This window comes from Lotus japonicus, chromosome 4 (assembly GCF_012489685.1).
Source record: "Lotus japonicus ecotype B-129 chromosome 4, LjGifu_v1.2".
NCBI classification, from domain to species: domain Eukaryota; kingdom Viridiplantae; phylum Streptophyta; class Magnoliopsida; order Fabales; family Fabaceae; genus Lotus; species Lotus japonicus.
Window position 1 is genome coordinate 21,513,555 of NC_080044.1, and position 17,603 is coordinate 21,531,157.

The following is a 17,603-nucleotide window of genomic DNA, read 5'->3' on the forward strand; positions in this document are numbered from 1 at the left end:
TCCAGCACAGCAAAATATAACCTAAAAATTCAGATGGTAAAAACTTCTTTCTGAATACGAACGACAAGCAATCCTTATGACAAAAAAGTAATTCTGACTGAACTCTGGACATCAGTAATAGAGGGTTTGAATTTCAACTCATTCTTGTCTAAAAATGTTTTGTCCTCAAAGTTCCTTAATGAAATACAAAAGAAACCAAGCATGGACTTGTATTTTCCATTTAATATAACAACATATGGGTACCATGATCAGAAGATAATGGCCAACCCTATGAGTGCATCTTTGAAGGATCAATGAGGCCTTCCAAGTTCCAACACAACAAGCTGATCCATTATAGCAATCTTCTAATCTTCATGGGTCATCACTTCATCTTCAATCTCTCTTAGGGCTGGAACTAATGCAAAGAAGGTTCTCATTCTCATCACTTCATCTTCAGTCTCTCTTAGGTCTGTAATTTTATCCTTTTTAAATTTACACTTCGGACACTAGTTACCAGAATCTAGTTTGTACTTAATAATTTCGGAACCTTGTAAACTTAATATGTCTTGATAGAAGTGTTGTGCATTTTTAAGGGCATATTTGAAATTTCCACACAAAGATGGTGGGGATAAGAACTGGATGGTGCCAAAAGTTGTGCTCGTATACGCATCCCCAAGCCCATAAACCTCCTTGCACAAGGTCCATGTTGAACCAAAACAGCATTTGGCCATAGGAAAAAAATAACATTATAATATGAATTTTCACATAAATTTCACTTTCATGACATCTCAAGTATGGATGGACAAGGCTATTTTTATTAAAATATATTTTATTTTATACCATCTAGGTTAGATTAAATAGCCATTATGTATGAGTTGTTTTGTTCGACAAAGTATTATGGATATACAAGAAGCACAAAAGCTTAAACAAATAGAAGCAACTGATCCCCAATACCCCCATTTAAGAACTCATGAAAAGTAATGTGTTTTTGAAGCCACATTATTCAATGTTTCATAAATACTTACGCATATTGAAGACAGTGAAATTTTTGTGCAGATTGTATATATTTTATATGTGCACGAGTCAAAAGGATTAATTATATATACATAAAATTCAACTATACATCCTAGATCCCTCTAAAAAGTACAACATTGACCAAAAAATAATACAATCTCTTCAGCTTGTTTGATCAAAGAGGCTGGTGATGAAACATTCCAAAAAGAAAATTATGCATATGGTCAATGCAGTGTAATGGTGAGCTCCAAATTACCTAGAGCTACCACGACTCTCTGTCCTCTCTTCAGATGATCGTTCATCTTGTATTTCTTCTAAATCTTCATTCTCAAGTCCTCTACCTGCTTGCTGCTTCCAATAAGAAACCAACTTCTTCAGTCGCGCTATCTCTTTTGAAGCAACATTTTTGCTAGGGTCATTTATAATTGATCTCACTCGTGATGCATACCTACATAAGAATAAACAGGAATATTGTTAACATATTTGGAAATCCTTCTACAATTGATTATGGAGTCAATTCTGGGAAGAAGCTTCTCTGAGTAACTTCTAAGTTTCAGAATTGATTATGAAGTTAGAGAAGCTGATCCAAACATGCTTTAATATATGAAAGTTAACCGTTTTCATGTTCAAAAAATATTAATAGAAGAACATGAGCATAACAGAGAAAAAGAGACATACATAAGAGAGTTATGTGTCTCATCCAAGCTTGATTCTACTGGAGAAACATTCACAAACATGAGAGTTTTGGCATTACCACCAAGTGAATCACTCATCAACATAGTTAACTTGTGATTCCTGTAAGGTATGTGTTGACCACCAGAAGACAAAGCACTTATAACATCTCCAAGTGCTGATAATGATTTGTTGATGCTTTGTGCTTCCTTCAGTTGACTCCCTTTGGAACCTGACTTTTTCACTCTTTCTGAACCAGCAAGATCCACAAAACTCAACTGTAAAATTATATCCAACATATAATGAGTGAACATCCACAACGCAGTTGAGCTCAAGAAACAATCAAGGTTTATATACAACTGTTGTTCAAAGGAAATAAATGTAACTAAAAGCTACCTTTCCCCTTGCAACTGTCTGGCTTTGAAGGTTGGTACTTTCAATTACAATTGATAGAATAAGATGAGATCTTGAACTTTCTTCATTCATTTGGGTCCCCGATATATGCCGCCGTTCAGATCCCCTTCTTATTATATCATTCAACTCTTCAATTGTAGAAACCGGCATAACTGTTACGTTTTCCACAACAACCATTCCCTAGCATCAAATAATTAAAAATGAAACTATTATCAAGATGATTACGAGCAACAAGTAGTATAAAAAAGTTTGCAAGTCCACCACAGGTTCCATAATTTTCAAAACTTGTTTCAAAATGTTTGCAAAAGCACCCTTACCTCAGCAATTGCTAGAAAGCATGGTTAAGTAACACAAAAAATTCTAAAAAACCAAACAGGGAGGGGACTTTTCAACTGAGAAATCAAATTTAAACATCCAGATAAACACCTTTAAATCCTTCTAGATAACAAAATATATCTTGTTTACCAAAGGAAATTCATAATGGCAACATAGAGAGGGTATTACCGTCGAATCCTTCTTGATATCCAATTTTAAATGCTTTGCATTCTTGGGCAACAAAAGATCTATAAGGGTATCTTGATATAATTCCACCATGTATGCCTGCATCATTGACTCAAGAAATCAACATATGACAAGAAGCAATGTTTTGTAGAACTCCTAACATCTGTTGTGGTGAACATCACTCAGCAACACAAACAAAAAAAAAACAATTGGAAAAGAGCAGTGTGCTTTTTCATATAAATAAAGCTTTCAAATTAAATTCTTTAATCATTTAACCTATTAAATGTTAATAATAATACACTTGATACGACTAACGGCATGACAATTACCAAGCTGAACTGATATATTACCTTTAAGGAAAAGGAATACTTGTTATTATCTCTCCTTAAAATTCTAAAAAGTTCTGCAATTGCGCGAGGGGTAAGTCCAGTGTTGTCTTCACTTCCATAGATTGTATATGTCTTTCCAGAGCCAGTTTGACCGTAAGCGAATATACAGACATTATAACCGTCTATAGCAGATTGCACCAAATACTGCAGTGCAAATAAAAAAGAGATTAGTGATGAGTATAAGAAAGGATTAAATATATGTTCCCATGAGAAACACATGACTATGATCTATAAGTTGCTATACTAAGACTTACCCTCGTATCCTCAAATACACTTTCTTGAGTTGCATCCCCACCAAAAACACGATCATATATGTACTGCTTTGGCTTATCATCCCTCCATTGATATTCAACAGTGAACTCATCGAACGCAATAATAGCTTCTCTTTCTTTCTCAGCAATCTCTTTTCCACTAAGAGGTCTTAGTCGACAGTAAACTCTGATCTTGCCTTTCATGTCTAAAGTAAAACCAAGTTCCATAGTTGAATATTTGTCAGTCATGTATGTTTATCAAACACAATCACATAGACATGATCACATAGTTTCTTTTACCAACCTTCTATTATATTAAAGTAACGCTTCCTTAAAACTTGTTCTTCCTTATAAAGAACTTCCATTTCAGCTAGTTGAGCCCCTTGCATCTTCAATATGGCAGCTGTCTGTTCATTCTTCCTATCAATGTCCTAAATCAAAAGAAAAACAAAAAATGTGAAACTAAATAATATATTGAAACCTCTATTTGTTATTATGCAATGGAAGCAGAGAAATAAACGAGATAAGAGCATCGAAACCTCTTTCATTTCTCGCAATTCGTCTAGTTCCTTTAAATTATTCTGCAATGCAGCCAACTCAGAGTCCTTGACTGAAATAGTAGACTTAGCAGACATTAATTCTTCTCTGCACCCTTCTAGCTTTCTTTGTAGATCAAACACTTCAGACTTCACAGCTCTGCGTTCTTGCTCCAGTTTCCGTTGAAGAGAACTACTCTGCAATGCATTACAACCACCATCATCATCTTAAACTTATGGCTTTCTAATTTCAAATAATGATTTTTGAACTTGATCATACCTCTTCAGCATTTCTCTTCTCAAGTGCAGATAGCTTCTGTTCCAAAACCATTTTTTCACTTGTCAAGGCTTTGATAGTTTCTTCAGCAGAATGCAGCTCATCTTTACAATGTTTTAGCTCATATTTAAGCTTTTGTAGCACCTATTGGTACCATTCGAAGTCCATAATTTATACATTAGAAGTAAAATCAGCAACATGAATAAAAAAAAAAAGATGCTGTGTACGTGAATAACAGTTTTATAGAATATCTTACTTGGTTATTTTCTCCAATAAGACCCTCTTTGGCAGAGTTCTCTATGACCACATTACTCAACTTGGCCATCCTTGCTTCCATATTCCTTTTCTCTTGAATTGCAGCCTGGAAGATTGCATGATTAGTAAGATATGTCAATAACGTAAAGACCAAACAAGACTCATTTCATGAAATCAAGACCTTTACCTGTAGTGCCTCATCTTTTTCATTGCATAATGATCTAAGCCTGTCACAGTCACTTGCCACTACCTCAAGATTTTGCTTATCAGCTTTTAAGGATTTCTTTAAACCCTCCAATTCGTCTTGCATTTTCTCTTCTTTTCCTTGCTTCTCACGCAATTCTTTAAGCAACTACTCAAGATAAAATAAAATTATAACTCTAATGAAACACATGCATTAGACATATGATATGATATGTAAACAAACATTTTCTATTTACACTGACAACCAACAAGCCTCTAAATTATACCCAAAGACAATTAGGGTATGTTTGAAAGAGCGTATTTGACTTTATCTTATAACATAAACACTCACGCAGGTATTTGGTTAATCTTATAAAATAGCTCTTTCAAACTTACTTTATTTCAATAAATTTCTCATATTAGCTTATGAATAAGCACTCAAACTTACCTATAATCTCTATTGAGCTTATTTCAATAAGTTTCTCAAATAAAATTATGAATAAGTGCTTATGTCATAAGTGTTTATTGCCATGAGCACTTATTCAAGTTGTTTACCTAAACTCGCCTTAGTAGCAACCTTAATCTTTGACTAGCTGAAGCAAACATGTTTTATGGTTTTGTTTACAATGCAAAAAGCCATGAATTTTTTTTGGAGGTTTAATGTTTTAGTTTGGCGTTTGTTGTACAACTTGCATAACATAATATATTAAACGTTAGAAGCTTAGACTTACTTCATCAGCATTTCTTTGAGATTCTTCAGCAAGTTTTGATAGATCTTGAATACGCTTCTCATATAATTCTAAATTAGGAGGCTTAAAATTATTAGAAACATCTCCATTCAAAGAACCACCTCCACTGGCAGACCGTGCTTTTGAATAGCGGCGCATGATTACATCATTTATATGTGTCTGAAGAGCTATGCAAATTTCTTCTCCCTACAACAAAGTGATACAATTCTAGTGAGGAAAAATAATTTCAAAATAAGAATGGTTTGTGTGATGTTAACAGGTGTTATACCTGCTTGGTTTCAAACTGGAATATGTGAAGAACACTTGCCACTCGCATTTTGAAAAAGACTGCAGTATTGCTGCTTCCAAATTGCATTATGTCTCTCAACTCAGCTGAGTGCAAATATTCTTTAGGAACTGGACGGAAAAAATGAATCTATACACAATTGATTAAGAAAAAGAATACAATTAAAAGCACAATCCATTTTGTTACAATTTAATAATGATATTATTTAACCAATTTATTAGTCTATTTAAGCATACCCCTCTTTTATTAATTCCCAATATTATTCGTCCAGGCAGGAGTCCAATAGGATCATCAATCTTGCGAACATTGAAGAAAACAGAATTCCCATAAGGAAGCGCTCTTAATATACGCAGAAATTGTTGTCTTGCATCATCTTTTGTCATATGCACCTATTAAAAGTTAAGAACATCTTTATCAAGGGGAAAAAAAGAAACTTACGGGTTTATATTCATCAATTAAAAAGAATATGCTAGAAACAAATATCAAGTTTCATATTTAAAACAAACACAACACTGAAAAATGACTGACATGTAAAATGATAGCTTGAAAATAATTGAACTCAAACTAAAATAATCAATATTTGAAAATAATTGAAAACAATGACTTATTAGTAATTGAAGGGGTCAAAGACAATCTAATAGACAGCCTTCCCATACCATTGAATGATAACGAGAAAGAATATCACACTCCCATTCACGTTTAGCTCGTGTCATCGAAATTTGTCTAGGAAGGAAGCGCTCTAAAAGTGAATTCCAGTTACTGAGAATTACAAAATATCAATCAGTCAAGTCACAGTACAATAAATAGCAATTGACAAGTTCACTCACGAGTCACGACCACAAAATTTAAATGACTCTAAATATTGTTAAAAGATAGTTAATTGCAAAGTGAACATTGGAAATCACTTACCTGCCAGTTTCAGGTGTGCTAACAAATCCAATCTCAGCCAAGATTTGTAATGCAGAAAGCTGAGAAGCATCATCCCTTCCAATTGGATAATTACCCAAAATATAATCGTGTTGCAACTGTAACAACGCATCCAGCATCAACAAATATATAAATTGGAGGTAATTGTGGCTTCAAATGCAACGAGATATGGTTTCAATTACTTGTAAGATTTCAAAATTTAAAGATATAGTTGCACATAAGACACTTGCAAATAGAACTGCACATCAAGCGCCAATAAATCTAAGAACTTGAAGCTGAAGGTAATTGTAGCTTCATACATAAATTAAACATGCTTTTAATCATTTGCAACGTTTCATAATGAAATGGCATACTTGTACATAGGACAACTGCACAAACATTGGTTCTGTCACAGCTTCATCTGACTCGCGAAATAACTTTTTCTTGAATATCAGTTTACAGTGCAAAACTTCTCCCTTACTTCGATCTTTTGCTGCTTTAAATTCCGCCAGGAGATCCCCAATATATTTGTTATCATCTAACCCAATATACTCCTCTGTGTAGCAATAAAATGAGCCATTAGAGTATTAGACAAATGAAATGCTAGCTTATAGAATATCAATCAAGGAGAGGAAAAAAAACATGCCATTCCCAGGATCAGATGATTTGGAGCCGGTAACAACTTTACGACATTCAAACAGACTAAAGCTAGAGTACGTTGACAGTTTAATGAGGCCTGCAAGTTCCTGGAGTAAGAATGTTGAGTAAGTACTGAAAGGATACAAACTTGAAAGTGTAGAAACAAGAAATTGCGTGTATCGTGAACTTCAAATAGAAGAAGACAGAATAATGTGATATAGCATCCTTTTAAAACATAAACTTAAATATCAAAAATGTTGTTCATCAAACAATTTGTTGAAGAACAAAATAAGTCAATCTAGCAGCAACTACATATGTAGTGCGATGAAAAGATGCATTAAGTAAAAGAAACAACAGATAATGAGCAATTTTATGATGTTTGGAAAACTGGAACTGCCAATGTGTAACACAAGAAAGCAGTAGGATTGTGTAGAAAAGCAGAGCATATCCATGGAAAACATTTTAAGGAGGAATTGTAATTAAATGGATGCTGCTGGTGAAAAAAATTTCTTCTTATTGATAGAAGCTGAAGTAAAATTCATCAAGTGAACCACTCTACCAATTATCATCAAAATCAGACAGAAAAACCAAATATTCATAAATAAAGTACAATATAGTTTATGAACCATAATACCATAAAATCCAAGAAAACAATGCAGTTTCACAACTTAGTTGATACAAGGAACCTAATTAACATTAGCTGATCATTCCATTTCTCTAAATTTCCTCTGAAGGTAAAGATAAGATCATAATCACAACAAGTGCAGGAAGCCATGAAGTTAGCCCAGAAGACTATTAAACTGATGCAATCCAAAACCTTTTAGCAACTTATCTGTTGTAAATAAGGAATTAATATAAGAATTATTATTAGAAGATTATATTCAGTATTAGGAGATTTATTCTCTTATTAGGAGATTGTGTACATAATTAGTTATTTCCTTATTTAGGATTAGTCTTCTTCTATATAATGTAATTACCCTTTGTATTCTGATTAAGAAGTAATAATACAATTTCTCCTACTTTCAAGTTGGTATCAGAGCTCCCGATCTTGGGAGTTCTGCTTCTGCGAAAAAAACCCTAGCCGTCTTATTACGGCCCTTTTATCTGGTAACGTTTCCTGTTTTGCCACTGTTGGCTTATACCGTTTGGAGGCCTGTGCTCTTCATCACCGGCCTGCCATCCTCTGTTCGTTACTCCGATTGCACAGAGAGGGTTCCCCGTGCCTTTTGGTCTTGTTCTGAGGGTCGTTTCCTCACTTTGTTGGTGTTTTTTCTTGAGAAGCCTTTGGTTCTTCCATTCAAGGAGAGTGCAATCTTCTCTGTTTCTGTTATTTTTCCTCTTGTTTCCCTTCTACAGTAACATCTCTCAGTATGTCTGGAGACGAGATTCCCATACCTAAGGAGAAACTCACTTCTGGAGTGAAAGTCTCTCTTCCACCTTTGACCCACAAAGATCTCCCGGTATTACAAGGTTCCTTTCGCTTGGATGGGCGCAACTACCTCCAATGGTCTGAGCTCATCCGTCACACTCTCATAAGTCGCAAGAAAATCATTTATATTGAAGAAAAAGCCCCTGCTGAAACTGATCCACAATATGACACATGGCGTGAAGAGAATTCTCTTATTATGACCTGGTTTTGGTACTCCATGATTCCGGAAATTAGCCGGAATTATATGTTTTTCCCTACTGCTAAGGAGATTTGGAATAATCTGTCACAGGCATATTCTAAGAAACAAGATCTCTCAGCTTGTTATGAATTGGAAAATAAAGTTTTCAATTCTAAGCAAGGAACTCTCTCCGTGACAGATTACTATGGGACCTTGAATGGTCTATGGATTGAATTAGATCAGTATCAAAATCTGAAGATGAAATGTGATGCTGACTCCACAACATTGAATAAATTTATTGAAAAAGCGCGAATCTTTAAGTTTCTCTCTGGGCTTAACTCTGAATTTGATCCGATTCGGGTCCAAGTTTTGGGTAAAGAGCAACTCCCTTCTCTCTCTCAGAGGTGTTCTTTATAGTTCGTGGTGAAGAAACTAGGAGGACAGTGATGGTGGAAGACAAATCAGTTGATGGTTCAGCCTTAGCCTCTGGAAAGGGTCCCATAAAAGGATCCACCTCTTCCGGACACCCTAACCGTGATGATCGCCCCAACCGTGATGATCGCTTCAACCGTGATGATCTCTTCAACCGTGATGATCGTTGCACTTACTGTAAGAGGTCTGGTCACACCAAAGAGTACTGTTTCAAACTTTATGGAAGGGAAAACGTCCTTAGACGTATGAGGGGGTCCAAAGGTGCTCCACAGAGGCGCGCAAATCACACAACTTCTGACATGGAAAATGATGGTGAAGTCCCACCTGTACCACCAGCAGAAGATGTCCCTAGCCTTAGCAAAGCAGAATTGGAGCGTCTGAGAGCTTTTATGGACTCATTGAGTAAGCCCTCTGGTTCTTGTTCTCTCACAATGACTGGTAAGAGTTCTACCTTCTTATCTCTTAATGCTTTGAGTACTGAAAATGACTGGATTATTGACTCTGGTGCTACAGATCATATGACACCTCACCCCTCACATTTATCTTCTTATTCCACTTACCCTGAAAAACACTATATCACTGTTGCTAATGGATCCCAAAACCAGATTACGGGATGTGGTAATATTCACCTTAGTCCATCTCTTCCCTTGAAGCATGTGCTTCATGTCCCAAAGCTTTCTAACAATCTTTTGTCCATCCATAAACTCACTCGAGACTTGAACTGTGCTGTAACCTTTTTCCACTCACATGGTGTTTTTCAGGATCTTGCCACGGGACAGATAATTGGGATTGCTAAGGAACAGGACGGGTTATACTGTCTGCGGCACGAGGAAAGCAAGTGTCATCAGACGAGTTCAGAGTCCTGGAATACTTCTCAAATATGGTTGCAGCACAAGCGTCTTGGGCATCCTCCTTTTAGTATTCTTAGGACCATGTTTCCCCATTTATTTTCAAAAGTGTCAGTTGAATCTTTTCATTGTGATGTTTGTCAGTTTTCTAAGCATCATCGTTCAACTTTTCTTCCTAGTAATAATAAATGTGCTCAACCTTTTGATCTTGTTCACTCTGATGTGTGGGGACCTTCGTCCATTTCTAATGTTTCTGGTGCAAAATGGTTTGTTACTTTTATTGATGATTGTACTCGGATTACGTGGGTTTTTCTTATGAAAGATAAGTCTGAGGTGTTTCAATTATTTGTTAACTTTTTCCACATGATTAGAACACAGTTTGGGAAACCTATTAAGAGGTTAAGGTCAGACAATGGGAAAGAGTATGTTAACAAGAATTTTTCTGAATTTCTTACAAAAAATGGTGTGGTTCATGAGTTGACTTGTGTTGACACCCCACAACAAAATGGGGTTGCTGAAAGGAAAAATCGTCATCTTCTTGAAATCACTCGAGCTTTACTCTTTCAAATGAATGTTCCTAAGTTTTATTGGGGGGAAGCTGTCTTGACTGCTGCTTATTTAATTAATAGGTTACCTTCTAGGGTTTTATCTAGTGTTAGTCCTGTGCAGGTTATGACTAGCTTCTTTCCGTCTGTGCCCATTAAGTCAGGTCTTCAAAGTCGTGTATTTGGTTGTTCCGCCTTTGTCCATGTTCACGGTCATCATCGGGGTAAGTTAGATCCTCGGGCTATTAAGTGCATCTTTATAGGATATGCCTCAGATAAAAAGGGCTACAAGTGTTATCATCCTCCTAGTCGTCGTGTCTATATATCCATGGATGTTACTTTTCAAGAATCAGAGTCTTTTTATCCCAATCCTCAGCTTCAGGGGGGGAATACTCAGGAAGTTGAGTCTCCAGAATTGTCTGTTATTCCTCTTCTACAGGATCCCTTGATGCCTTCCTCTATTCCTATCACTGAGGACAGTGATGATGATGACAATGGTCCTGAACTAGTACCAAATCAGAATGATGACAATGGTCCTGAACTAGTACCAGATGAGAATGATGACAATGGTTCTGAAGTAGTACCAGATCAGAATAATGTTGACAGGTTCAGGATAAAGTACCAACGGAAAGTAAAACCCGTCCTGATCCAACAACAAGTCCAACCGTCTGATCCTGAGGTAAGTGTTGCGAACCCTGAGCCTAGTAATTCCTATGAGCATAACCTTGATGACTTACCTATTGCCTTACGAAAAGGAAAACGTTCTTGTGCCAAGTACCCTATATCCCAGTTTGTGTCTACTCAAAATCTTTCTGTGCAGCATCAGAGTTTTATTTCAGCTATTGACTCTATTAGAGTCCCTACATCAGTACAAGAAGCATTAAAAGATAAGAATTGGATTCAAGCCATGAATGAAGAGATGCATGCACTGGACAAAAATGGAACTTGGGAGATTGTTGAGAAGCCAAATGACAAGAGGACAGTAGGTTGCAGGTGGATTTATACCGTGAAGTACCGATCTGATGGCACACTTGACAGGTATAAGGCGAGGCTAGTTGCAAAGGGATACACCCAGACCTATGGAATTGATTATGAAGAGACATTTGCTCCGGTAGCAAAAATGAACACTGTAAGGATCATTCTTTCCTTAGCAGCTCATTTTGATTGGGAGTTGCAACAGTTTGATGTTAAAAATGCTTTCTTGCATGGAGATTTGGAGGAAGAGGTGTATATGGAGATTCCACCGGGGTATGACCCTACTTCAGGAAGAAATAAGGTGTGCAAACTGAAGAAGGCCCTATATGGGCTCAAACAGTCACCCCGAGCTTGGTTTGGGAGATTCACTAATGCTATGGTGTCTCTGGGTTATAAACAAAGCCAAGGTGATCATACCCTCTTTATCAAACATACTCAAAATGGTAAACTCACTCTTCTGTTAGTCTATGTAGACGATATGATCATTGCAGGTAATGATGAACTTGAGAAGCAGAATCTGAGGAAACAGTTGGCAGCCCAATTTGAAATGAAGGATCTTGGAAAACTGAAATATTTCCTAGGTATGGAGGTGGCATACTCGAAGCAAGGGATTTTCATATCTCAAAGAAAGTATGTCCTTGATCTTCTCAAAGAGACTGGTAAATTGGGTTGTAAGCCCATTGGAGTGCCTATAGAGCAAAACCACAAGATTGGAAGTAGTGAGGAGGACCTTAGGGTTGATAAGGCTCAATATCAGAGACTTGTGGGGAAGCTCATTTATCTATCTCACACTAGGCCTGACATAGCTTATCCTGTTAGTGTTGTCAGTCAATTCATGCATGACCCACAGGAGAGACACTTACAGGCTGTGGATAGAATCTTGCAGTATCTGAAGGCAAGTCCAGGGAGAGGTCTGCTGTTCAAGAAGAGTGAGCAGTTGTCTATGGAGGTTTATACTGATGCAGATTATGCAGGGTCAATTGTTGACAGGAGATCCACTACAGGATATTGTATGTTCTTGGGTGGAAATTTAGTTACATGGAGGAGCAAGAAGCAGAATGTAGTTGCCAGATCAAGCGCAGAGGCAGAGTTTAGAGCCATGGCTCAAGGAGTTTGTGAACTGTTGTGGATGAAGATCATACTGGATGATTTGAAAATAAAGTATGAAGCTCCCATGAGACTCTTCTGTGATAATAAATCTGCCATTAGTATTGCTCATAATCCAGTCCAACACGACAGAACAAAGCACATAGAGATAGACCGGCACTTCATCAAAGAGAAATTGGATAGTGGTCTAATATCTACACAGTATGTCCCCTCAGGACTTCAGTTGGCTGATGTGCTCACCAAAGGACTTCCCTTGGAGCGGTTTCGAGAGCTTACTTGCAAGCTGGGAATGATAGATATTCATTCACCAGCTTGAGGGGGGTGTTGTAAATAAGGAATTAATATAAGAATTATTATTAGAAGATTATATTCAGTATTAGGAGATTTATTCTCTTATTAGGAGATTGTGTACATAATTAGTTATTTCCTTATCACTCTGACAACATAAAAATATATGAAAGAACAGACAGCTATTTATGGACTTCATTGGTATTACAATTAGGTACCAAGCTATGCAGCACGGACACTCTACAATATGGAGTGTCCCGGTGTTGGACACCAACACCCGTACAACACTGACATGACACATATCAAACCCTTCTTCGCGGTGTCTGAATGAAAAACTATATTTTTGCAGCTCAGACACTTGATCCAACACGTCTTCTTGGCTGGACACCTCTAGGAGACTTATATATTTTAAAAAAATTATTTTTTAAGAGTCAAACCATGAAAGAAATTGTTAATTTGTCACTTGTTAAACCAGAGCTGAAGGCTATACTTTTCAATGATATCATTAAGAGGGAGGCGAAAACCAGTAGATAGATTAGCTCCTTTTTTGGACAAAGTGGCTACTTTGTGAAACGGTACCTTAGTAATTTTTTTGTGAAACTCTTGTCATAGAGCTTACAAAATTGTTTTTATGTTTTCTAGAGACTAACTTGTCTTTACTTAGAGAGTGTGGATATATATAAGGAATGTCTCAGTGTCCTACTTTTTAGAGGTTAGCCGTTTCGAGGTGTCAATGTCGTGTCGTGTCGTGTCAGAATCGGTGCTTCATAGGTATTCATTTTCCTTAAGATAATATATCAGTTCAGCTTATAAAAGCCTACCAATCCTATAAAGGACTTGCAGAAGAGAAGTCACAAAGAAGTAATAACCAATAGCCTATAGCTTTATTCATCTTATTGAGTGTAAACATTATTGAAGTAGTAAGTCACAAACAAGTGATAAGTAATAACCACTGACAGATAGCTTCGGTTCACTTTATTGAATTATATCATTCTTAAAAATCTAAACAAGCACCAAAAAATAACTTGCTAGTTGAAACAATGAACCCTGATATAAAACTTAGAGATGTAAATGAAAATTTTAGTGGATATTCTTCCAGAACCTTCACAAAACTTGCTTAATTGTAAATATGAAGGTATTTCATATTGCTATCAATAATAATAATCTTAAAGTAATACCCTTTTGCTAGGTCAAGCCTCGAAGTCTTATTAAAGTTGTAGATTCAAAGCAACTAAAAGCCTTAACTACAAAAGGTCTGAAATTGGATATATATGTATATCACCTTCATTAGGTTAAGTATATTCTTTCAAGAGACAATTTTTTCTCTTACCTCTCCTAATCACTTTGATTCAAGACATTCATAGTCTCCTATCTATTTCTCATTTTACCTACATAAGTTTTCAATTTTCCATAATATATTCTATATATTTCAAGTAGTTAAAAATGCATGCAATTTCAAATAGAAGCCTATGAGTTTAAAAGAACCTCAACAGCATCAGAAACTGTTGTTGACATGTCATATGTGATTTCTTCAAAAGTTTCATCCAGGAAGAACACTATAGTTGTAAGCTTTCTCCCATTCAACAGAGCTTCAATCTCCTCTCGCCCAGGTATTATATGTCTTGGACCAGCCTTGACAGAACGCTTCAAAGCATTTAATGTATTTAATGCAAGGGCTTGGATCTCGGGATCAGTAGCCACACCATGTGCTATGCTATGAATGTATTCTGATAGATAAACCCCAATATCTTTACTAGGAGGCATGGAGGACGAACATAAATACATAAGCTCCCATGCTTTGATCAAGTATTGCCTGTTTTTTAGACAGGATAGATATTAGTCAAGAGTACAGAAACCCCAGTGGATATTGCTTCAGTGATTAAAGGCCAAGAAAAGATGAAGCAAATAACAAAGTACTTAATCTAAAAGTGACATGCCTCTCAGGGTTATTTCTTGTCTGTTTTGATATCTGAACAAAAAGTTCATCTCGGAGTTCTGAACGTTTCAAACTTTGCTTGTATAGTTTACCTACGAGCTCAACTCGTTCATCTAAGCTTACTGGCACTACACGATCAGATGGATCAATTCCCATATATTTCAAAATTATCTGGAATAACTTGGTTGCCCGGCTTACTGAATCACCATCAATCTTAAGCAATGAAGTTGGTATCGGATCCTACAGGAATCAGTGTGTTAACTCTTCATAGGTAAAAAATATTTCAATGTAACAAAAAAATTTGGTATTGGATTTGATTACCTTTTGAAAACAAAGCATGTCCTCAAATGTATATTTCTCTCGAGCTTGGGGACCTACAGATCTTTTAGAAAAAAATCCACGTTTCCCAGCAGATTGAATTTGTTTATGCATTAATTTTAAAAATACATCCACCTGTGTAAAACAACATTGATGTAAACTTGGTGACAATGTACATAAGGCAAGAAACTAAAAATTATCATTAACACACTAAACTGACAGGGAAGCAATATTATTTTAGAAAACTATATTTATATCTAGTATTTATTTATTTTTTTTAAATACTTACCTGGAATCTGTCAATCAAGGGTACAGCTCCAGCTAGTTCTGCGGGAACCGCCATTGACAGAGTTGATGGCGTGCTGCAAAAACAAACCAAATACCAAGTTACAAACTGGAGAATGTTGCACTTCCACATGGGAAAAGGCGAAATTAATTATCACTTTCTTGTAAAACTAGTCCCTCAGTTCAAAGGAAAAGGCGAAATTCATGTTGGAAAGAGTAAGAGTGACATTATAACAAGAACAGAATTCAAGATTTGAGCCAAATAAAGTTTTTTAAACACTAAAATGCATACCATCATTTTAAACATTCCAAAACATATCTAAAAGAAAGACTGTTGTTACTCACGGTGATGCATAGTTGGAGTTATCACTATCATAGCCATCAGCATTGCTAACAGAAGCACAGTTGTTCTCAGGGGTACCCTCATTCCCATTGCTAGAGCTAAATGAAGATCTGCTTGTCCTAGCATTTCCATTTTGAGCCATGGATGGAAGCATATCGATGGTCATTTCACTTTGAGATCATTTCAAATTAGTGTACCTAAACAACAACAAACATAAGTCAAAAGAACACAGTTTTTGAAAAATAGCAACCATTTATTTTGAGCATTTCTGATATGTAAGAACCCAAAAAGCTCATAAAATAAAAGCACAGCATAAGTTGATTGTTCTTGAAAACTGAAAAATCCTCTCCAAACATAAAACCAATGAAATCATCAAACAGAAAGGAAATAAGGGTGGGAATGCATAGAAAAACGGCTAGGAGGAAACCCCATCAGTCAAATTCACAAAATATACAAACAGAGGAAGCAAAATGCTTCAAATATCGAACTAGGAAGCACAAGATCGGCAAAAGTGAGAAGCTTTGAGGAACCAAGGACTTGCAGGCACATGAATTTTACTGGGAAAAACCCCACTATTGCATTGAAAGAGAGATGCAATGACCAAAGAAAATGAGAGCTGAAAAAGGAAAAACAAATGAAATTAAATGGAACCTTTGTAGCAGCATTTGAAGTGAGAGGAAAGTGGCAACAACAATGGTGTCTGAAAAGAAAAGGTTGTAATAAGAGGGAGATCTGAGAGTGAGGGTGAATGAGTCAGTGACAGTCCAATTTTGCTTGCAATGAGAGAAAACCATGTAAATGACTAAATCCAAAGATTTTGTGAATTGTAGTAATTATTATCTTTTGATTTTGCCCCTTTTTTCACTGAGAATAAAAAAGCAAAAGCAGGTTGAGAATTTGAGGAGTGCCTTTACCTTATGTGGCATGAAATTAATCATAACTTAATTCTTTTTATTAAGTCATAATTAACCGTCTATTTTGGTTTCATGGAAACCAATTTAGGCCAAACGGTGATACCGATTGGACAAATGCAAATTTTTTTAAATTTCAAATACATGAGTGCTATACGTTTTTTTTAAAAATAGATAGGTAGTGCTTTTGGTAGTTCTTTTCGATTAGCTTAAAATTTATTTGACACTCATTATTTAATTAATTTAAAATTTTTATTTAAAGTGTTTGATAGATAAATTTATTTTGGTACCTGAAACTTTTTTTTAAAGGACTTGGAAACTTTTTTAAAAGCTACACTAAGTAGCTTATAAATTTTTTAGAAAATTAAATATATATATATTTTAATTAAAATAAATAGATATAATGATTATAAACAACCCCTCTCAAAATGTTATAAGCCAACAAAAATTAGAAGAAAAAAACTCAGCTACTACAAAAAAAACTCCAAAAACCTATAACCCCCCCCCCACACACACACACACACCCGAAAGGGCGAAGAAGTCCTGATTTGAAATCAAAAGGAACCCCTCACGATTAAGGAATTCATCGCGGCGTCACGACACCATGACTAAACTACCTGACTTTTCCATAGGTATGTCATTGTTTCACTGACATCTCTCTATTATTTAATAAGGCACCGACATCCTTATTTTATTGTGAACATTGCGCTAACCTCCCTCAATATTTATTTATTGTATTGATGTCATTTAAGATTTATATCATTATAGCACTCAATAATGATAAACTTCAGAAGATGTGAGTGCAATTTCCCTTTAAAGAAAATTGATTTGCATAACAATACTTGACGTGAATGGTCTCAACACGATTTATCTCAGGAGTAATGATACATTTACAATTCACTTTCTCGCTCATCTTATTTCCACTCATTTTTCATCATCTCTCTGCATTTCCTGTCA

The 17,603-nt window shown here is 35.9% G+C and overlaps 1 protein-coding gene across 1 annotated transcript; it reads right to left on the minus strand.

Moving 5' to 3' along the window:
- Window positions 1–952: 952 nt before the first annotated feature.
- Window positions 953–16,544, minus strand: LOC130715072 (kinesin-like protein KIN-14I). The gene is made up of 24 exons (XM_057565071.1): window positions 16,387–16,544; window positions 15,738–15,932; window positions 15,397–15,469; window positions 15,111–15,242; window positions 14,791–15,029; window positions 14,339–14,666; window positions 7,059–7,158; window positions 6,787–6,968; window positions 6,416–6,531; window positions 6,163–6,265; window positions 5,743–5,895; window positions 5,489–5,635; window positions 5,203–5,406; window positions 4,476–4,640; window positions 4,290–4,394; window positions 4,037–4,177; window positions 3,760–3,954; window positions 3,525–3,651; window positions 3,224–3,426; window positions 2,931–3,113; window positions 2,584–2,679; window positions 2,062–2,259; window positions 1,672–1,943; window positions 953–1,441 (listed from the first exon to the last, which is right to left on the minus strand). The coding sequence occupies exons 2-24, from the start codon at window positions 15,899–15,901 to the stop codon at window positions 1,246–1,248; spliced, it is 3,822 nt and encodes a 1,273-aa protein (XP_057421054.1). The 5' UTR covers window positions 15,902–15,932; window positions 16,387–16,544; the 3' UTR covers window positions 953–1,245.
- Between the last annotated feature and the right edge of the window lie 1,059 nt (window positions 16,545–17,603).